At 33.1% G+C, this 24969-nt stretch overlaps 1 protein-coding gene across 2 annotated transcripts in view; it reads left to right on the top strand.

The window, feature by feature from the left end:
- The first annotated feature begins 440 nt into the window (after positions 1 to 440).
- The window catches only part of LOC110999067 (nuclear hormone receptor FTZ-F1), a 57143-nt gene continuing 32614 nt past the window's right edge, over positions 441 to 24969 (top strand). For both annotated transcript variants that reach the window (XM_022267975.2, XM_045634139.1), the window contains exon 1: positions 441 to 811. In XM_022267975.2, coding sequence (XP_022123667.1) covers positions 628 to 811 — 184 coding nt within the window. In that variant the 5' untranslated portion in view covers positions 441 to 627. The remainder of the gene's footprint in view (positions 812 to 24969) is intronic.

Raw genomic sequence — 24969 nt, 5'->3', positions numbered from 1 at the left:
CACAACAACCGTATTTTTATAAATTTAAACAAAATAATTTAAATTGGAACTGTAATGCTTTGCAATCATGCTCATACAGATTGACCTACATTCAAAGCCCTTGTGAAAAGATTGTGCAATAGAAACGGTCATTTATTACACAACGCAGCGTATTCATAAGCAAATGTAGTCATTTTGCACTATTTTCATGAATTTTAACAGAAAATTTATTGCGAAACAGTAACATCGAAACTCTACATGGTGCACTTTAATTAATATTTAGGATTTTTGTTTTATAATACATTGGTTAAGTAGTATTTTGGTAACATGTTTTTCAATATTTACTCTAATAATGATTTTTTTTTATAAATAGGCCATGACATACTTTTGTAAAATTAGGTTAAATTCCCACTGCCCTTTACCGACTTATTTCAATGTCAGTCATGAGTAGAGTATTTCTATTGAGTCCGAGTTATGTCGGAATAGCAAAGTGTAAGTGAAGTGGCCTAGAGACCTACATTTGTGTTTTATATGGAATTATTGGTTTTTGTGTACAAATTTTAAGATAAAACATTTCTATTTTATGCCTTAATGGTATTTTATGCATACTGCGAGCAGCTTTTAGTTGTTTCGCTCGACTATTTGTAAATGATGCATGGACATTCTCCCAAAATGAGTGTTGCGCAGGGTTTGGTTGCTTCAACGAGCCAGATGAAGACCGATATCGAAATAGAAAATCCAGTGGAATATGAAATTAATTTAACAGAAGCCAAGCCATCGGAAAATAACATTGAAATGGAGCTAAAAATCGCTTATGTCGATCCTACAAATGGTATGTATTTTAGATTGCACAGACGACTTATATTAATCCAACTGTTTTAGTTCCGTTATAATAAAGGTGTCACATGTATTACAAATGTAGTAAATTATAAACCTTCCAATAAGGAGGTGAATAAAAAAGAGCTGAATAATTGATTACTTATTTTACCTTTGAAATATTTTTTAATGTTTATAGAAAAATCTAAAATTGACTACATATTTTCAATGAATTAGAATCAAGTTTTGGGACATGAGGCTGAAAGGATAATGAATGTTTTTATTCATAACAGACAAGTGTCTATTGTATAATAATTACGTGCATTGTTGAGTCCATACTCCATGGTAGTCTTACTACCTGCTCGTACACTCGGCTGCGCGGTGTGGCAACGTCGCATTCTCATTTCGCGGTAACTATGATAGAAGGAGCAATGTGAAATAAAACAAAAAGCGTATGTACCCGAATTAGGTAATATATAATATTAAACGCGTGACGTGAACCAGCTGTATGTATGTTTGTAGCAGATATGTTTTAGTAGAATCAATAACATAGAGCAAGATTATTTGGATTAGACCTGCAGATGCCTCTTGCATGTGGCAACTATTAGGTAACAAGTGCGCGTTCAAAATGCGCCGCTTTGAAATTAGACATTTTAAAGCTATAGACTGGATATTTTGCAGATTGACTATCGCTCCCATAGCGCTATTGCGTAAACGTTTTGCGTATTTTGGAATTAGGCCGAGCGATCGTTCTATTTCAATAGGGCTTTTTATTTTTTTATTTTTTAGGCTCAATGGGTAATGAATAGAACCTATAATTCTTTCTGTGAAGTCTCGACATGCAAAAACAAATGAGAATGCAATAATAAAAAAAAACCACGGATTTTAACAATTGACAGACCAGTGTCTAAGATTTACCATGTAAAACGACATACAAATGTGTTGAGCTGATTAAAGTATTTTTATGGAATTTTAACGCTTTTTAATAACACATATTACGCCTAAGGTACATATCAGAATACATATTATACGTATGTATTTATATGTCGTAACATGAATTAACGCGGGGCACAGATATTATAACCAATTCGTAAAAAAGATCGAAAAATTCAAATCGACTGGTGTTATTAAACATTAACGGTATCCGCATTCATGAATATATCTTTACATTGACATCCAGGGAATGCGTAAAGATATGTTGACAGGATCGGTAAATCTAAAGGATTCTGTAAATACACTTATCAAATCGTAAAATATTATTTTTGTATTCGTGAATATATGATTATATTACCATATAGTGAATACGTAATGCTGTTGACAGGACCGGTAATGGATTCCGTTAATACTGAGGGTTCGTAAAGAAGGTTTATTGCGGGTAATTTAAAAAACCTAACAAGTAATCTATGATATAACGTTAGTTGAATATATATTTGCACATTTTAAAATTGCTTTCTGCCTCATCAACGTGGAGTGTTTTGCTCGTGATTTTATATAAAAACCCTATTCTGTAATAGTAGATTTATGAGCTATGTTGCGACCTACTTTCCATCGTGTAGGCTACCTGACCTAGTTGCAATTTATTTTCCATCTGTTAAGTTTGGTCTAAATTATTGCAGGTATTAATAATCGCGAATAATTTACCCTATCGGACCCGACCGCTGTTGACGACGTCTTATATAGAGCTTGGACTTTTAAACCTTAAATCTACTGAACACCCAAAATTTTATAAAAATTGTTGCAATAACCGAGTAATCTTTATAGATTTTGTGCTGAATTTATATTTTACGATATGTCTAGGTTACGCCGGTTTTCGGCTGGACTGCCTCGAGTCGACGTTAGCAACCACTGACGACACAGTCACAAAACAATAAAGACAATTAATTCAAAGTAATCATGAAACAATATTGCTAAGAGTGGTATTTTGTAGTGTCCCGAAGCTTTTAAATAAAAGTGTACCATTAACATACATTTACCCAAATGATAGATTGTAATGAATATATACTAAATATATGTTTGTAAATAATGTATAAATACAATTTGGGAAATGACTATTCACTATCAGTAGACCTCGTCTGTGACCCACTGACCTACTTTGCTTCAGAATAGCAATTAAACTGTCCACGAGTATCTTGCTGTGAATAAAGTGTTTAAGAAAATGTTTTTTAATATTAAACATTGTTAATTTGTTTCTACGGTTAAAGCGCCATCTGTTGACACGAGCGGAAACAATATGAAATTGGTAAAGTTCATGGCCTGGTATAGGCGTTATAACCGCATACGTACTGTGTGAGACTACGTAACTGAAATGTTAATTGATAGAGCTTTCTGCCTTTATCAAAGTTATTAATCTTCATTTCTTCTATAAAACAGTAAAACTCCAAGACCAATGTCTTTATTTAATTTGTGCAGTCACCGATGTTGGGCGTCCCGTTGGGATTCGTTGTTGGTCGAAGTTCTTCCCTATGCATGAACTTCTGTTGGTCCTGATAGTTTTGTCTTTTATTAACATAACTTTTACACATTTAAAGAAAACACTTTTTTACGGAGTATATTTATACGCACGCTGTAAAGCACGCGAAACGTCGGTTTAAATTTAAAATTATGTCTAAATAATTATAAGTTTAAATAATACTTACATAACTATGATCCGTAAAAAAGCGGTTTTCTTTAAATTCTGTTGGTCCTATTACCCCGCTTATATTTTTACCAAAAAACACGTTCGGTCGCGGCTCATTTGCAAAAACTTTTTTTTTTTCATATCGAATATATCGCATATCATTTATTGACTCTTTGTAGGACATATTCTTTCATATTAAATGGTCACGTGGCAAACGAATTCTCTCCCGGGTCATTCAAGAGTGAGACTTGAACATTGTTGTGAGTGTTGATTTGAACATTGATGATAATAACCATGTAAAGGGCTTACCTTATTCCCATTTCCCATCTTATCTAAAATCACTCTAGTCTATATTCTATAAAGTGGTAAATTTTTGCGTACATAATCTTTTTACTGGTTTACTTTAAATTTGGGACAAAATCCTGAAATAAAAAGCATTAAAATACCTTTACATTGGCAAAAACATGAATCCGAATGACGCGAGACCAACTTGTCACGAGTCGAGCTGAAAAAGTCTGCATCGACTTGACACAAATCTAGTTTTTATATAAATGAACGTAAAATTAAATTACATCGTTATATAGGTTTTAGAGCTGATTCATAGGTTATTACGAAATGCTACAACAAGCGAACTAACTTCTATGACCTTATGGCACTTCGCATTTCTCTCTGCAACTAATCCAAATTCTTGTTAGTGTTGCCGTAGTTTCCTTCCCTCGCCTTGTCTTAGACCTCAACGCCTAATGACTACGGCGTTTAGGGGCCTTAAGGCCCTGAGGACTGCGGTGCGCAATAGAGAGCTAGAGCATTGAGGCACGCCGGCCCAGAATAAGAATTGTAATTATGTCAATTTTTTTCTAAAATGAATTATTGGCTTGCGATAAAATATATCGTGAAAATTTCAAAATCATGTTCCCTATATTATATTCGTCATTAAAATGAATTTAAAGTGTCAAAAAATCGCTATGTTAGCAGATATTTTCTATCGAGCGAAGTTATTTTTGAATATCGATTGTTCAAAATGGATACCTAAACTCCTCAACTCCACCATATATTTCCATGCACCCTACTTTAAGAAACGATGACAAAAAATGGAAAGGAACAATGTACTTTTTTGGAGTTTGGCGATAGTATAGGTCCTTAATTTGCTCTAGGAAAACGTCCTCGCACCATATAGCCCCAGAGGTTGAGCTTAGCACTACTTTTATTTTAATATACGTCTTCATTATCTTAACTATTAAATAATTAAATATATAAATATTATCTTAATAATTGTACTCTTGGTCTAATTTAATACAGCTTGTTTCAAAGTCATGTTGAATGTGTTGTTTTTTGAAGTCATCGTTGATTTTATATATTTTTACTGTCGACTGTGTGAAAATGTACTATTACGATACAAAAGACTTTTTTATAATGTGAATGGTGACACTTATTATTTTATTGTTAGTATAATTGAAAGATACAAAAAGGAACTTGAAAAAACACCCCCACATTGTCACAATTTGTGCAATTTTTTTGTTATATTTATAGTTTTAACTAATTCCCCTACTATATTGTCGGAGGAAAATAATTTATGTATATGTATAACTTATAGGAAGATTAAGTACTACATAATATATACTTGGTTCTTTTAACGACTTTTTGTATATTTACAATTTTTAGAAAATTTCTTATGCTACTTTTCAACAACATTATTTCTTTTAAGTTGTAGCAGTTATTTTCATTGCCATAAACTGTTCAGTGTTACAGTTAGTCAGGACATGTAGTACCGTCTCTTCAACTGTATTACTGCAAGGACAGGCAGCACTTTATTTCATTCTGAATCGAATATACGATAAGAATGCACCGTGGTCCGTGACCTGTCAACTATAATTAATCCCGTTGGTATTATTTGTTTAATTATTTAAAACATTTGGAATGAATTACTCAGTTATTGCATCTGTATGTTTGCAGTCAGATGCCATATTGGGACTATATTTTACTCCACTGTCATTCCCCCGCATGCCTGCATGCGCTTTAAACCTATTATTTTGTTTCTTACGGATTGTCAAATAAGGGTATTGACAGAGCTTCCACCTGCAATAGCCTTAAGTGCACAGCGGTAGTCCCAAAATATATGCCTGTAAGGTTGCTTCTGGGCGAAAAACGATACTTTGAGTTGCTTCAATAGCTCAGCTTCCAGTTCAGCTGGATATACGGAATGGCATGAAGATAGTTTCAATTTGTGACTCCAATTCGCTACCATTTTTCCATAATCCGTCTCTTCTACTTCCGCTCGTAAATAGCTTTACTGCTGATGCAGTATATTAAAACGGTCTTATTCTCTATTGGCCATAAATTCAATATTAAGTTAATCGAGGAGAAGTATCGTAACGTATTCCTTTATCCTTATCCCTCGATTACGAATACGTTACGATACTTCTCCTCCTGGACGCCTTTTAATTCACACTAATAACCCTCTCTTTGCTTCGTATAACACAATGGCCTCTTAGAGTCTAAGATCAGTGATACGGTTTGGTCAGCTGTTCAGAACTTCAGCGCGAAGCCTCGTTGCTCTGAAATTAATTGCTTCCTTATTCCTGGCTTTTTAGGGGCTTGCCCAACCTGCTGCCGCATTTAGTATTGCCTCGGTGACTACCGTATTATATGAATTACAGCTCGATGTAAAGCCCAAACAATTCTCTCTGCCCTTAATTATTGTTTATAAGTATTTGTTACCCTCCTGTATAAATATATTCATTAAAAGTCCATTTGGGATGGAGAAACAATGTTATTTTTTTTTATAATGATTGCTTGAGATTTTTGCGACGGAAATCTGAGTCTATTTTGGTCTATTACAAAGGCAAGAGCAGCATGTCGCATGTCGTTCTATTTTACGTGCCGATTCTCCGACAAACACCATTATCACGATGTCTGCGAAGACTTAACAGTAGTACCTTCCTCCTTTTTTACATTTTTTGCAGCAATGTATACAAAAGCAGGTTCTAGAATGGCGCCGCCTATGGATCCCTGAACGCATACTTTAGTTGTATCTCTATTTTTATCTTCCCCAGCATATTTTTGCTGTATTTTCGTACTTTGAGATAGCTGTCAATAAGCTTTCTGAGTGTAATCAAAACCTTTTGTTTAGCTCGACCGCGTATCAGTCACTATAAAAGGCTCCCTCTTTGTTCAAATTAAATATCGTTATCTATTGTTTATTAGCTCGGTCGTAGAAAGAGCTTTCTGTGCTCTTTTGTGGTATGAAACCGTATTGACGGTGGCTTATATTAGGCATCAGATGCCATAAGAACCCATGCACTTTTCTAGGACGAACGTATGTTCATATATTTAAACGGGGTCTTTATTAAATCGAAGTCTATACAATTATAGAAACTGGTTGTTAGGAGAAATAACCTTTAATGTAGAGTTTAAATAGTTTCTCAGCCGCATATTCAAGGAAGTATATTTAGAGACTATAAAATATACCGCATTTTGTTTGACGCGAAAAATTTGCGATCTATGTAATCAACTTTGTCAGCACCGACGTATGTGCGCTGTAAGGTTTCCCACTATAGGAAATGTCCTTGATATTTCGTAATGAGAGACTCGTGGGGATTTGCCGGGCCTATTGTTTGAAATCATATAGCAAAGCTGCCTAAACAAGACTTTATATGACGTGGGGAAGCAATTTTCTCTCGTATTTCTCGTGAACGTTTTATCTGTATGTCAGTACTAGATTATTCACATTAAATATCTTGTACTGTACTCTGCCCCATTATTTATGAAGTCATTTGTTTCATATAGTTCTATATTATTACCTACGTCAAACTGTAAGCAGTGATGAAATTGACATTGAAAATTAGTGATAAATGACATCACTTACACTGCACATTCAACACTATTTAAACGTATATTTTGTTTTAATAAGGCCGTGGTACGTAATATCAAATTAACCATCGTTTCGTTTTCAAGAGGTTGACTTTATATTTAACGTAATATTTACTAAGCCTCACTGAGGCCGTATGTTCGATTGTATAAAAATGTTTACAACCATCCTTAAAACATACGTCAAAGAAAATATCGCGGACTTGATAGACATTATCGAAAACACGTGGATTTCTTTATAATTAAACCTCAGTGCACGTCACAATATCTTTATAAAAGGAACTGTGGGGTGAAGAATGAAAGCTTATTTTTAAAGTGCTTTGAACAAAAGTTCGGAGAGTTGAAAGGGTTTCACCATCTTTACTGTGGTAGGTACAGTTAATTGGTAAGAGTCGAAACTTTGAAGTATGACGCACTTTGTCCGATGACCTCCGCGAAGCCAAAGTGAGTCTCAATTGCGATCAATGACGTATGTCAAAATCCAGAACAAATCATAACAATCAAATATACCTACCGTATATTTAAAATTTTCTGAACCTGCATAGTAATTATGAAATACATATTACATAGTTTGGTCCCTGTGGCTGTTTACCTTTAACGCTGGTGGCATTTTTCGTAGAGCGCGGAAAGCACCGGCTCTGGGATTCGTAGGCTAGGCTAGATATTATAGCTATCTATAACTTAAATCTTTAATTAGCGTCTGTGCACTTGAACTTCACGGTCCAAGAGTCTCTTCTCAAAAAGGAACAAAATCGGAGCTCAAGGTGGCGGAAAGACTCTCAGGTCTTTAGTTTTCAATACTGGCATGGAATCTTGCCCTAGCTATAAAACATAAGATTTTTGCTTCAAACAAAGTTCATTAATTTCAAAGTTAATTATACAAATTTCAATGATGTTTTAATAAATTAGACTTAAACTTAGAGAATTCATTTATTATTAACAAACATTTCTTTTTACGTGTAACATTTCGAAACATAGTATTTGAATGGCAGCTACAGATTAAAGAAAAAAAGTGGCTACGAAATTAAGTATAAAACATTAGGAGCCTCTCAATATATTTTTTAAATGTCAAATACACTTTATTAATTGCGTGTAATTACGCAATTATGTGATACTACGCTTGCAATTTTGTTTTAAATAAGATCTGGTGTCGTCATTGTGGAATTTTAATGCTTAAAATATATGTTTTGTATTATTTCTCGGCGCCAGGAGTTTCATAAAGCCATAAATTCTGTATTTAATCTCTATATGGATTGTGGTATATGATAATTGTGGAAAGCGGTTATTTGTTGTGCCTAATCGTAGGTGTATGATCGTGCGTTGGAACTCCGACGGAGAAAATTATACCCGATAATACCACATAAAAGACAATGTGACGCAGAAAACTGTTCACGTAGTTGTGCTATTAAAACATGATTTAGAATAGAATTTTGAGGTCTTGACCAATGGTTAAGTCTGTTTGTTTTTATTTGTATAAGCATTAAAAAGTATTTTTTTAATTAAATGTATTTTGTGTAGTGAGTTTTAAAATAGTGAAGGCAGCGTCCGGTTTTGTGTATTCAAAACGACAGTTTGAGCACTATCTGTGTCAAGGTGCGGATCGACTCTTGCGCAAACAGTTTTTTAATACTACGCTCGGTTGCGAGGTAATTAATTCGATTCGGAGTGTCGCAACGATACTTACTGTAGGTTTGGTTTTACATGATTTTATGAATCTGATTTATTAATATAACGTTTGCTTACATGTAACTTTAAATAGTAATTAGGAAATGGCCGTAGTCTGTACCACAATGCAATAACTAGATTAAAATTTGATAATAAAAATGTTACACCAATATATCAAAAATAATTATTAATAAATAACTTATTAATAGACACAAACTATTCCAATGAAAAGCTATGAATCACATCGATTCAAACTGTTCTTGTCACGTGGATGCCGTTCAAGGGCTAAAAAATATATCATTAAATTAAAAATGGCACAACAATGTATCCTTAATGGCTCGATGGCCCTGCTCTCGATCGGTCTCCTTAGATGGCTCACAAGCAGACTAGGTCGAGGAAAACAACTACAAATTCAGTGTTATAACTTACGTTAACTCTACATACCTACTGACGATTGCCGAGTTGGCATTCCAATGCTGCTGGAGACTAATGTCTGTGAAACTTCGTCTATATAATTGCGTCAATGTATAGTAATGTTAACAATATAGCCGTAAAAGAACGCGGTTAAGTTTACTCTAGGTACAACCGACGTGGTCAATACTGTAGGTATGTTGTTTGTTCGAAGTTTGTTGTTGCGTGAATGGCCTTATGTTTCAAGGCACTCAAAAGTTATAAGCCAGAAAAATAAAATTAAAATATCTCGACACCAAGTAAGGTATCAGTTGTCAGTATGATCACATTGTAAATACTTTATGCTGTTATTTCGTTTTGCACGTATGAAGGTTATATATTTTAACTGGACCGTTTCAACTAAAGTACTCTTGTGTCTCTTTTCAGCACAGCGTAAACAGATACAGTACTTTTGATTTCATGAATAAGAGATAGTTTTAGTGTCGCATTGTTGGAAGACATTTGAAATACATTAAATATTCCCGTAGTTGCATTCTCTTAAACAACAAACATAAAAGCCGTTTGATATTATTTATTCTTATTTTATATGATATAAACTTCGTTACCTTATACAAAATGATACATATTAAAAAGTATGTTACAAAAGTATTAAGCAATAAATAATGAACAAAAAGAAAAAATAACAATAGCTGTAACTAAAATAAATTAAAATCTAAAGGAAATGCATAATAATATAATGTATATAAAAAAGAAGGTAAAAGCTAATCCAAGGGTTAATTGAGTCACTGAGTGATTAATATATATAGGAGCCTAGTTAATTATCATACTTACATATAGATTTTTTTTAAATACATATAAAAATATTTTTGGCTTTTAAAATGCGAATGTTACATACTGAAAGGACACTATAAGTGGAGATATGCAGGACTCAATAACATTGACAGTGTCGTACAAATTGATATTTAATTGTGACAAGGTGACTTATAAATGCAATTAGCATTCAACTGCAGTGCATACGATGCGTTGATTGTGCTTTTGGGTCATATAGTATATGTGCCAACTATATACCCGACTTGGCATCTCGCCACATAAGCAAAACTTCATTTATTCCCATATAATCACCATGAAGTTGAATCCACTTTCATAAACCCTTCCCTTATGGTTCGGCAATTCTTAGGATCGTATCAAAGTTCATTTTTGTCCATATTGAGAACGTAGAACGCTCTTCGTTTTTATACCAATGTAAAATCACGTTTTTTTTTTACAAACAGAACCCGCCAAACGAGCCCATTAATTACAAGAAAAAAATACTTATAAATTTCTATCCCTAAAATTATTATTAAACTTTTTCATAACAGCAAAATCAAAATAACAGCAGACAAAACAATTCTACACAATGTCTTGTCTAACGAGCCAATCAATTACAAAAAAGCTAGATAAATTAAGATTTCTTGATAAAACACTTTAATTAGTATCTGTAAATTTATTACAAAACTTTTTCATAACAACAAAATCAAAATACAAGCAGACTAAACAATACTACACAATGTCATTGTCGTAACCGCCAAGAAAGCCGAATTGCAAGAAAAAAGCTAGATAAATTAAGGTTTTATGATGAAACATTAATTTTAATTTCTATCCCTAAACTTTTTCTTAAGATAAAAATCTTAAGCAGACTTTTAAAAAGAAAAGTCGATTATACCTTTCCAAATTGTTACTGGTGAACTAGCGTTGTAACTGATAATTTGTGCTTATCTATTGTAGAGTAACGTCATTGCAAGCCAACCACAATGGCGGCTAACCTTCGCCTAGTTATTCACTCGGTCGGATCCGACCTCTCGGTAAATCTTTTCATAACACACGTTTATCCATCTATCTCACTCTCTGAGGCTATTTATATTTATCAATACTAATTTCACGTGTATCTACGGGACAGAGGACATTTTTTCGAAGTTGCAACCGAATATAATTTTTCTGTGCGGTATTCGTTTCATTCTGTAAAATAAAACTCAATTTCGTCGGTTAAAATCAAAGTATTCTTATTATGAAATACATTATACAATAATATTGACATATTATAAGTTATTAAATTTAGTTGCGCCGCGATCTAAGCTGTTAATTGTTGACCCTGCACTATATAAATTAAGTGCTTAGATATCACACTAATATGCTCATATTTACTTAACCCACTTATCCAAATAGAGATTTTAAAGGTGACCTCACAACGAATACAGTGCATTGAATATTTAAATGTTAGCGTGGGCATTCCCTAATAAAATTGGTGAAACAAACTTTAATAACAATTGTGAGGGTTTGTTTCAAAACGTCTTATTCTTATTTCGTACTGCAGTTACCACTTAGCATTATATACAAGATAACTCCAAAGTCGGAGAAGTAAGGAAAGTTTAAATTTCGAATACGTAATAGGAATTCGTAAGTGCTGGCAGTGGCTTAAGTGTGCGACACCCAATACTAGGGTCGTGTCGTCGAAACACGACTGCACCAATAGATTTATCTTTGAGCGCAATTACCATTTGCAAATTGAAATCAAACATTGTAACAAAATTCTATTCTCTTTCTTAAATATGTGAGGCAGAAGGCGCACTATATAAACGTACTCATTTATTAATATAAATAAAAATAAATCGCATGATACGTTGCTAATCGCAATACTCAAAGACGGCTGGTGAAATTCGAGGTTTTTTTCTTTTTAGAACTTTAAGGAAGGTTTTTATGGATATGTAAAAAAACGTATTATTAAGTGTTTAGGCTTTTATTCTGAAAAATAAAACAATCTATGGGGGTAGCATACCAAAATGTTCCATACGCTGGTATGAAAAAAACATATTAAAGCAAAACGAAGTTTGCAAGGGTAGCAGTTGTTATAAATATATAATATTAAATTTATTTCAGCAACTAATACCGCAATTCCTTACTTTTACTGTATCTTAGTTTCTTATCGCGAGTTTCGTGCTCCAGTTTCATGGATTTACATTTTAATCATAAGTTCGAATCAAAAGAAACGCAGTTCGCTAATAAGTGAAAAATAAAAAGATCAAACAACAGACGCAATCTGAGGCTAATATCCATATACGGCTGTGGCGCCATTATAAACAGGTGTTTTATTTACGTCTAGTAGTACATCTTGTCTTTAAATAGAACAGACAATTTTTTACCCAACAAAATTTAATGTTGATTTCCATCATACATTCACAGTCGTTTCGTGAAGGTTGTATCGTGTTTATAAGGCCTCAACTAAAAATAGTCGCGTTATACATCTCACTAAATGACGTAATATTATTTGTGTAACCTACTTTTGAATCGTGTCAACTGCACTTCTGTTATCCTCTGGCCCGGATTATTTGAACTTGACACACTTGAGTAGAATACCTAATAAATAAATGTATTACTTGTAATTCATTAGTGTTTACTTGCTACTTGACGTTATATGTTAGTTTGACTAGTACCAGAATACAAATCTGACTGTCAAGAATAGAATTATTAGTCGCTTGGTACCTACATCCTTTTTATTGAAACTGTTTTGTGTCTTTAGACCTTAGATTGTCCATGTAAACGCGGCAAAAGACCTATAACGATGGAAACTAGATTTAAAAAAATAAATAAAAATATTTGAGATTGTCACTCAGATTTTCTTGTGTAAAGTTGTTTGTTTTTTTGTGATTTTATTTACGAGATTTAGTAGAAAGACTTCGTATATGTAGGTACTTTTATTTCGTTTTTTTTTTGAGCGGATCGATTCCCAGGTGTACCGTTAAATAAAATATAGTTATAAAAGCTAAAGGTTGGGTAGAATTTTGATCGAATTGATCGAGATAAGTTATATAATCGCAATTATGAGTGTGGGAGGACCGCGGGATCCAACAAGGCTACCGGGATGAGTCCCACCCTACCCTCCTATGTCAAGGGAGAAACGAGTGTCCCTCTGACCTATTTTTCAGTTGATCTTGACACGCTCGACCTACTTTGTAGGAAATGCCAATTACGCTCAGTTCTAGTTGTTGCTGAAACAATCCCATTAAGACGTTGTTATGAAATTATATTGTTCTTTTCATGTGCTTGCGATGCGTAGTATTGTCGTGAAAAATATTCTCTGAACACCTGATTTAATCTGTTGTTTTCGATGTACGCAAATATCGACTATCATTCCAGTAGCATTATATAGGTGAATATTAGGTGTTAATAAAAATTCTCATAATCATGTGCTATAATCAGTAGTCTAGCAATCCAGCAATTGTACCAGGATCTTATACTATAATTTGATGACTAATGGGTATTTATTCATACAGTTATAATTCTTACTGATTTCGAGGAAATATCTCAATCTTATGATGACGATGGCTATAAACCTCCAAATCCTTTAGAATTATGTACTATAAAACATAGTATTTTTTCCAGACACTGAACATTTCTACCTCCCGGCTTCAACAAGGCTCTGAGTCATATAGGATCTATAGATACTTTAGATTGTGATCTAACGTAAGAATTCAATGAACATGGTTTGGATTGTGAATTTATACACACTATTGCTAACTAATTATGTACGTACAATTGCCCATTAATATATCTCAGATGCCTAATTATATATTTCCAACACAAATTCACAGTATTAACAGCATTCTTACCTACCTAGTAATAATAATACTTAATTAAAAATGGTAATTAAACAAATTTAAAATGTCAGGGCCAGGACAGTACACCTTTAATGCTGGCAGCATTTCCTAGCGATGTAGTATGCGATACTTCTTCGTTGTGCCAGGAAAGCACTAGCTCTGGAATCATCGCTACTATCTACGATATCAAGAGCCAACTTAAAACTTTAACTAGCCTGTGCAATTAGTCTTAGTTACAGATTTTAGGAAACATAGAGTATAATACCTCGAAGGGTAGCGCAATAAGAGAGTATTTTACTGCACTCTTTCGTCTCTTTCTGTCAAATCATGATCACGCCGTCTAGAAAAGAGACAGATGAGTACAGTAGTTAATCCAGTGCAATAAAACTTCTTTAATTAGTATCTTTTATTTTTAATTACAAATTTGAATTAGAATTTAGTTTATATGAATAAGAAAGTTAAAGGAGAGATTTAGTGGTAAGTATGACGTCCGTTTGTAATAATATTCGTACAAATATAAGTCTGTTATACCGGCTCTGTATAGCCATATCGCCTGATTAGTATAACCTCAAATCTATTTCTAATGTTTCTAGTTACGACTCCCAATACAAACAGAGAGTGATTACGAAACGTGTAACAGAAATATCCGTCCAGGACTGTACATTAACAGTCCCGTGTGTAATGCCGTGACCTACTTTTGTGAACTTGGCCCATATTACGTAGTAGCTTCTCGTTGATATGCAAAACAGATGGTAAATGGTTTCTAGAATATTACCTATATCAATTAATTTATAGGATTCATGGTTTTCTAATTTAAGGTATGAATTAGATTTAGACAAGAGATTTTCCTAAATTCTTAAGGCCTTCCTAAATTTCCTGTCTATATTATACAAAGTTGTTAACATGTATAAGTAATACTAATTATATACGCTAACTTACGCAATGCCTCAGACGACATAGTATGTGAATAAGGCAACAAAAAAATATTAAACCTAAATATTATTACATTCTCAATTACAGTCTCTATTCATTACGGCATAGACAAAGTGACAGAACAATACGGATAAACTTTGACACTATAATAAGCCAGATTCGTTTTTATAAGGCAACTAAGGGCCTGTTTCACAGTGTATGGATAAAGTACCAAATAGCTATGCAACACATAAATTATTCTAAAGATAAATGTTCCAAATAAGATACTTCGCGTTTCATGACGTATAGCGTTATCTGACAGTCTTGAAACGCAAAAATACTGTTTATCCTACCAATAAGTAATAAATAGCTTATTTGGAAATTATCCGGACATTGTGAAACAGACCCTAAGTGTTCTGCGATTTTAGCCAACACAAAACAGTTTTTTTTACAATTCGCTCATGTGATCATGTTGAAACAAGCAAGCTGTTTTATTTTACGCACTTTGTAAAACCGGTATTATGTATTTTTAAAAACCTTATTTAAAATTACTTTAATTATTGCCACAATTGATCATGATGGTCATCGACTAATAGAGTAACAATAAGAAAAACCTTGACACAGTCTTGCAAGGAAAGTCCTTAAAAGAATTTCTAGTTTAAGTGAAAGAACAGCATCGGACCTTGATGGCATTAACGAGTGGTTTTTTCCATTGTTTTCCTGATCTTTTTGTTTATATATTAAAACAAGTATGCATTTATTAATTTGTACTCACAAGCACTTTAAAAACATTTACACCTTGAAAATTTAAATTGTATTATTTACGCATCTACCTCCTGCACATGTACTGTTACATAGAAAGGGTTCTAAAATATACTTGAAATACTAATACTAAATATATTATATATGTAGTTATTATGATGTTCTATTAAGTACTACTGTTCTTGTAATTAACATTTTTTGACGCGCTCCCCATTTAATGGCTGGCTCCTCACTTAGATTTGGATAGTGTACCAGTTGCGATTTTAAACATTGTTTAACACAGGACCTCCGGACCACCATCTGAGCTTTTATAAATAGATACTGGGGTTATTCTCTTAAAAATAACTCCTTGTGTGCCCTTCTTGACGTAAACATCACGTTTTGGAAATTAAACGTGAACTAAAATATTATATTTTGTCTCGCCGTACGTGTCTCGTTTTATGGAAACAAAATATTTCATATACATATATATAATTGAATTGCTGTTCGTGCCTCTGGAGAATGGCTGGACCGATTTGCCAAAATTTGCCAAAAAACATGTATAGTAAAAAAAGGTATGTGGTCAAATATCTTGTAGATAAAAGATTGATTTGTAAATGTCGATGAGGATTTTGCGAGTATTATACTTTATGAGTATCTTTAATTTGTTTATTTATTATGTTTGTAGTTTGGGGTCTAAAATCATTTAGATTTACTCTAATGTTTTTTAAGATCTGTGTACAAGACGACGTCTGTCTGGTCCGCTAGTTATAGATATATATAATATTGCAAATTCATATCTATTAAAATTCTGTCACTGGTAATCGAACTGTAAAGCAATTTATTTACAGTTCAATTCACAATTGTACAATTGTACAGCGTCAGAAATATTAACTCCGATTGAATTAACTTTTCAATAAAGTAATAAAGCACATCAGTGGGTAGTAGTATTTCCATAAATTCATTTTTAATACACTCAACTACAAAGTAAATAATAATGTTACTAACGTTGAATTGGTATATAAATACATAAATCCTTATATACATTTATTAAAACTTCGTTGCACATATAGAAATATTAAACAGTTGACATACCTAATTTAATCAAAATGAGGGTACCTCACGGATCTTCCGAGCAGTCTCTTTTAGGTAACCACTATGAGAAAAAAAAATAGATAAGCTAAGCGCAAGAAGTCCAATACTACATATATACAAGGGTTAAGTAGTTATTTAGACCAATCTTGGATTTTTTTTTAAATATTTTTATAAGGGCATGAGAATAATATATATTGTTTAGAAGTCAGAGCCAAGAATCACCGAACGGCAGATTGCAAAACCCGTGGCAATATGGCTCAACTGCGAAATGGCGACCATTGTCTTGAGACGGAAAATACGTGTACAAGTAACTTAAGTAAATTCAGAGGCGAGACCTAACCCGAATTGTGACTCGTGTCAAACTCCAATATGTGTCATTCCGACTTACTTAGCCCTAAGTGTTGTAAGTGTAAAACCTTTGGGAGGAAATAAGGAAAATGCAGACACTATTCTGCAGAAATACAATTGTGTCGAGGTCGTTTGATTCTTCAAAATGGATCGATGATTGAATCAGCGGCGACTAAATCGAAATAATTTATTTGTTAAAAACTTGGTGGGCCATGCTCACGGTTGTATTTTTATCAACATTAAACATCACTTTTAATACTTCTGTTTTCCACTTTTACAAAGATTTATTTTAGTTCTTAAAACAGTTCTTTTAACTGTAACTTTAATGCCGCAACTTAGTTACTTTGATAGATTATATCCTTGATTCGGAAAAATTATTAATTCAAATCGGGTGCCTTTACCCTTATTCATTAATACTAGTGTATTTATCTCTTTCGTCTTTCGTCTCTTTCTGTCACGATGTGATTACGCGGTAATCAAATTAGACTTATTTAAAACAGTCCAATTAGACTGATCTGTTTATGTGTCGGATGAAGTTGGCTTCCAATTAATACGCTAACTGGCAAAGTGCGACATAGAATGTCTCTTGGCCTCCGAAACAAGAAACTGTCCACTGCTTCTTTCTGCTTATCGCTGGCTTTAACGACCCAGCGGTACCAGCGGTGGCCTACTTGTCTATTGTCTTGTACTTCATACACTGCCAGATCGTGGTCCATACGCTCAAGGTGCCAACCAGCACAGTCGATGGGCCTTTCCTTACATTGTTGCCTTTTAAATACATCTAGTCGAAGTTCTAAATCCATTTGTATGCATATTTAAGTCGTTTGAAGAGTTAAGCTACAAAACTTTGTTTCGTTAGTAAAACATGTTATACAGGCGATATCTGAGATGACAGTAGCTTTCTCAAAATCCTGCTTTATTTTCCCATGTTTTGCAAGCTGTCGCAACGACACTTTACGCATATTGAATCATCTGGGTTTTTTAACTTTCGCATCCGCATCTTATTACGACGTTCGTGGCTTCCTTTATTACCTGCAAAAAACTCAACTACAGACTATTATACTACCGACCCGCCCCGGCAGCGCACGCAAACGTACACCTCATAAAAGTAAAGGAACTTAAACTAATTCTAGGATATCGGTAACAACTGTAATAAATTCCGTGCAGTAGATATTTTGTTAAACTAGTTTGTATATGATATAAAATGCTATGCTATCTATATATCTGCTATCATGCTGGTGCTGACTTTTTTTGTAGCTCTAGAACTTCATATATCTGCCGGTATATGAAGTTCTAGAGCTACAAAAAAGTCAGCAGGCAGATTTGTTCGACCGTTTTTTACTGGATAAAACATATTATAAGCTAAAACTGTATATGTTTTTCTATTTCCTAATATCGTTACAGTCAAGGGCAATAAATAAATTGTATTTTCTCGGCCATTGTCTTATCATTTCTTCACATTCCCTAAAGACAAGATAATAAATATAATTTATAAGACTTAACTCAATGACAAAGAAATATCTTCCTTGCTACGAATCTATTATGGAATCATAATATATTTTAGTCTTAGAAATCTTAAATATTTCAGAGTAATTGTTATCAAAAACCAAATACGTTCAAGTACCCAAAATTTTATACAATTAAACCTCCTTTTAAGATTAATCACTAATACAAAAGGAATTTTAAAATTTTCATTTGTCAGTTTTTGTAGGATACGCTTTACGAAAAGATGATAAACCACTTGATAAAAGGTCGAATGTATAAGCCCTCAAAATTATTTGTAGAGAAAGGGTCTCGTATATACCATAACCATTATACTTCAGATATTTATGGAAATAATGTGAATCGGGTATAGAAAAAAATTATACTATCGTGATTTATAATTACTAATTTAATATTCAGCAAGGTTGAAATGGCAACGTATATTTTTCCTTTCCTCTATGCGCAACACGATAAGCCTTGACATCAAAATATTTCGGCAATTACTTGAAAACACTTAAGAATGATTCTTGGTCTGTTAAAGAGCGCGCCTTAAGCTAGCAATTTATCTCTGTCTCTCTCCCTCCACCCCATGAAATCTTTATAACTCGAATTTCAAGGGAAATGCTAAACAAAATCAACGATTTTTCGACTTAACAAGAACTTCGTGAACTATTTTGAACTTCTACATATGATTAAAAACAATATTTCAATAATATACCAAAACAAGATACACTGTCTGTGTGTTTTATATATATGCAAGCTAAACTTATAAGAACGAGTTTTTTCCTTTATTTTTAACCATTGTTAACTAACCTAACAGTGGCAAATAAATTTATATAGGTTTAATGCGATATTCTTACTTATATTATAAATGAAAAAATTTCATTTTTTTAAATAGTTTTTATTTTATTTGTGGTCATTACAATATTATGTCGGGCGCTGGTGCAAAGAAGCATAGCGTTCTCGTCTCAATGGAGCGAGGGCGTCGGGCTAGGGACCCAAACTAGTCAACTAATAAAATTAATTAAAAGATCTATACCTTATTATTGTCTTAAATTCAAACATCACATACTTATTTAAAATCAAATCTACTCTTGATTTATTATTTTAGTATCGAAATCTAAAAAATATATGTATCTATATAAAAACTCTTGTGTCACTGACTCTTTCAAACTCCACGAATTGTGTATGGATCTGAGAATCGTAAACTATTTAAAAGTTAAATGTTAACAGTTGCCTAAACTATTCTTTTTAGTTTTTCGGATCAATTTTTTTTTCTCATTGCATATTTACCCCAAATTTTCACGGTTTTTTTTCTAGCGACATTATAACTGTTATAACATTCAAATCCAGCAGTTTCTTCTGCTTTTAATACTTAACTTCAAAATTTCTTAATTTTAAATTTTTTCGTAGTTTTATAAATTCATCATTGTTAGTTTTATTCTTCCTATCTTCCTAGGTATTTATGGTTTATCTATAGGTGGAGATTTGAAATTAGTATTGTTTTTATTTTATTGTAATCATAATTTACATTTTGGTAAAATACTGTAAATATTCCTAAAATGCAATAAATAAATAAACAAAATACAGTTAGAAAATATTTACAATATATATTATACATATATATATATATATATTTTTTAATATTTTTTTTCCATCTGCAATCAGCCTATATTATATATTAGATATATAAAATATATTAGATATAAATGAGGACAACGTGTACATCATTGCCTTTGGAGTGCGTACTTCATATTATGTACTGTATCACTGCGTTATGTCACCATATTAATTGTACTAAGAGACAGCTGTTAAATTCCCATATATTCATTTCCATTTAATTTATACAGTTTTTCTAATATAATTGAATATTTATTATATATTGGTAGTACATATGGCATATAAAATATTCCATTTATATATATTAAGTGAGTCACTTATAAAACCTTAACCATATGTTCTATGTTTCATCTCATGTTAGTGCTAATCAATACATAATATCATACGTAAGCGGCCTCGTCGCACCAAAAGGAGTACCACTGTCAGTAGGTAAGTGTGTCAGTGTGTCAGTAGGTCGCGCGTCATCCGTGGCCGTGTCACCCCCCGTTCCCTCTTCCCTCACTCTGCCCCAAGGTCCCGAGAGATTGCAATTTACTCAATAATGCTAAGGGAAAACATTGTTGTCAATTATATGGGGATTTGTACTGCTCAAGCACTGTAACAAATCTGACCCATTTCTCGGTTCATGTTTAACACTACCTGGAATAAGTTTTAAGATCAACTTTTATGCGCTAGTGTACCTGAGGCAAAGTATTAAGAATTAGATATAGCTATTATAACAAACTAAAACCCTTTAACGGGTTTGTAGACATTGCTGTTACAGTTTTTACGTGGTTGAAGGTCCGCCCGTTGTATAGGGTCTAGACTCTAGGGGCTGACATTAGTACCTTTGCATTTGTTTGTTCTAAGCACACTGCGCTTACTATATGTAGTAGGTTTACAAACTGCACTGCACATAAGTTATCTATATTGAAAGGCTAAAGCACGCTACTGAACTTTCCTTTAAACTCAATCGATATATACGATTATCTCAGATTTTTAAAAACGGTAGCAAAAATGTAAAAAATACTATTATTTATTTACTATTTATATAGGCAACGTGCGGCCTTATAGCTAACTAGCAATCTCAGTAATTAACAAGAAATACAAACTGCAACTGCATTATATAGATATTAATTGAAGATCATTATTGCGAAAGAAAAAATAAAAAGGAACAAGGGCAGATCAATAGAGCGATAGGCCGAAAATTGGACGACTATTGCACAAAATAAAATAGGGTAGAAAAAGTTAGAAGCATTCTCCCGGACAGGGGAGTAGTAAAAATTACATTTATATCTAATTTTGTAAACGTATGTCAATAAGATGTGAATTAATTATTATTATTATCATTTATTCGTAGTGTCGCATTTGATTGAATGTAAGTGCAAGTCAAATGAGAAGAGTTTAATAGGCTTCGTAACCAGCGCACATGTATTGATTTTACCTAGTTTCCAGCGAACATTTGTTATTGGGGCTTTAATAATTCAATTATAATACCACTATCTGCTCTAATAAAGGCTGCCCTAGAAAATTTATTGAAATAGGTATTAGGAACTTGTATAGGTTATTGGTACACATTATCTAAGTTGGGGGATAAGTTTTGCTGATGTAGACAGAAATCGTCATTATGTTATTAATTTCGTAAATGTCACACTGTCTGTTTCATTTGGAATATTAATTTCAGAACTATAGACGGTTTTCTTAAAATACAATACCTTGGGCTTTTAGTTAGAGTTCACGGGTTCTACAGTTAAAAGAAATTTTGTCCATTTTAAAATAGACTTTAACACCAAGTAAAAAAGACGCTTTTGTAATACACGAGCTTTCAGCCTGGCCTGGACCCCGTGCATAGGTTAGGTTAACATTACTTTGTAGTATTCATGTAAGTGTGTATATCTCTGTTATATGACGCATCAGGAATTCGCTTTAAGCCATGTCGATTAATTTATTTTCGCCTACATCCGTTTGGCAGGCTGTGGGTTGTTCTCGTATTGGGAAAGTCACTTTTGGTAGCACTTAGTTGTTTAGTTAAATTAAAAATTTGTACGTCGAACAGAGTATTTCAATACAGCAAGGACGTGCTGTAGGTGGCTTCTTGTGGGAATGGAAAAACTACAAGACACAAAATATGCCATTAAGAAACATTCTTTGTACCTTAGATATAAGGTCATAGTATGTCTGTATGTACTGTCATAGTAAATCTTTATTGAACTTTAGATTTTTATTAAATGTGATTCTATTTTGCCTTAATATATCATTTGAGTTTAATTATCTCTTGATGTGACGTTAATTGGCAATACAATGTATTTGCTCTTCGCATTCAAAATAGTCTACAAACTTTAAGTAGTTCAGTATTTCAATATGTTATACTTTTTATATCATAATTCTAATAAATATACACATACATTTTGCTAGTAAAATGGTAGCTTGATATCTTTACACAATATATAATATTACATCTTCATAATTCATCATTACAGTAAAATATTTAAATAACGTGGTTTTACTTAAACCACGGTTGATAAAAATATTCAAGCCTTGAAGTCTTCACAGTTACATATACTGTGCCGTTATTTAGCATTCAGCCTGTTTATACGTGTGTTGCCCTTTGGCGAAATTGAATTTCAATTTATCTTGGTAAGTGGGACAGCGAGTGTTTTGCAATATGCGTACCAATGGACTTGCTTTGCCGTTCGCGACATCGCGAGAATCGCGAAAAATTTTGTGCCTGCGCACGACAATGGGGATCGAGATTGCTGTCGTATTCGCACTTTCTAACAAAATGTTTATTTACGTGTACTTTGAATTACACGTTTGAATTGTTCATATTGAAGTTTGCATTACGCCTTAATTTTTTTTTTTTACAAAGTTTTTCATAGAACGATGGCAAACAGGCAGTAGGCCTGCATGTAAAGTGCCAGAGATCTTGCAAGTGCGTTGCCGGCCTTTATTTTCTTAGAATCCTTCAATGGGAGCTTGTTCCACATGATGGTAGAGTGCGGCAAAAAATGAAATTCCATCTAAATCTTATATCCAACTAAAAATCGACGAAAACAATAATAGCGTCACCAAGCACGGCATTGTCAGAACATTTTAGAAGTGTAAGGGAGTGGTTTGATTTGTTGATGTAAAACCCTTTTACTAAATATTTTAATAGTTAGTAAAAGGGTTTTGCTTAGAAAAATTACGTCTGCAGGCATGATCACTATTGATTTATCCAATTCAATTCATTGTTGGTACTTAAAAAAATAATAAACGTGTCAATGTATTCTATCAAGTTAAAGATATAATGTCTAAAATACTTTCGACTCATTCTGCCAAATTGTGTTTACTCTATAATGAAAAGAGACATGCTGAAACTAAGTAAGACTGATGTATTTTTTATGAATATGTCCCTATAATGTGTTTGGTTTCCCTAGCGGTAAACCTACTTCGATGGTTCGAGCTATTTCATGAAAACGTCTTACAATGATAAAACATTATCACTGCTCTTATTTTGCAACAGTATCTCGTGATACGAGAATCACAATAGTATGCAGATAAAAATAGTTTTATTTGGTTTCAACACTTGCTTCACATTCATTATTTTCATTGTTTTTAAGATATTTTATCTCGTGGTCCGTCGTTTCACAACTGAGCGTTTTTTTTTACATTTTGCCTCGCACTCTCATGCGGAGCCAACTGTCCATTGAACTTATTCCGAACCAATTGTACCTGCGCGCTTACTGGCTGTTTGACGGTCCATAGGCGGTATTACTCTGGTGCTGTCCAAAATAAAATAACAGCTGTGAGCTATCGCTTATGTGTGCTGGAAAAATAAATACTTAAACTATAGCATCATCAACGCCCATGCATCAACGGTAGAGGCGGAATAACTAAGGACCTGATGTATGACACTTTTAAAAACACCTACCACCAGTGCTCAAATACATCAAAATCATCATTGGAACTGGAGTTCGCAAGTACATCAAAACATAGATGTACAAAGTTGGCTGCAAGAAATACGAAATAGATTGCGATGGCAAAATATTCATGAGAAGACCTTCACGGCTGTACAGCCATTGATGATGATGCTGTTAAAAAGAGGCATAGAAGGGAAAGGTTTTGCGGTGACAAAAATTATTGCAAGTGACCGGAAAGTAAAGTTCTGTCGATAATAAACGAATTTTAAAGAAGTTTTTCGCCTAAGAATATTTGTTAATTAAATGTACACGTTAGATTATCTACTTTATTCTGAGGTTAGCGCGTTTCTTAATCATTTAACCTTGCAATCTTACACAACTCTTGCGCGGCAGGCCCGAAAATATGACGCTTATTTCAAAAGTATTTTACTACAAATAATGGATTGTGAACTTATAGAAATAAACTACTAAATTTAAAACAAAGTCTTTATCTGAAAATTCGGTTCGTTTTACATCTTAACAATGATGTGGACATTTTAAGTGAGACCCAGAAATTCTTTAGCCCCATGCCATATTAGTAACGATAAACATAAATTTTTAATTATAGAGATTTTTGTTACAATTTAAAAAAATGCTGGGTAGAATTTGGTCAGTTCTGTTTTTGTGTTCGTTCTAGGCTTCATAAAAAAATTAATAAAAAATATCTTATTTTATTTGATTCACGTATCACCAAATAATTTAGTTAGAAAGTATTCTATTTAAAAATTATTTTTTACACAAACAATATTAAATAATGAAGACATTTCTCTTGCCCTGTACATTAAGATTACATCTATCATGTACCTTGTTTACCGAAGACTTGTAAATAAACGGCTCTAGAATTCGTTTATATGCGTCGCCATGG

The sequence above is a fragment of the Pieris rapae genome, chromosome Z, assembly GCF_905147795.1.
Source record: "Pieris rapae chromosome Z, ilPieRapa1.1, whole genome shotgun sequence".
NCBI classification, from domain to species: Eukaryota; Metazoa; Arthropoda; class Insecta; order Lepidoptera; family Pieridae; genus Pieris; species Pieris rapae.
This window is presented reverse-complemented; position numbering and strand designations above follow the sequence as displayed.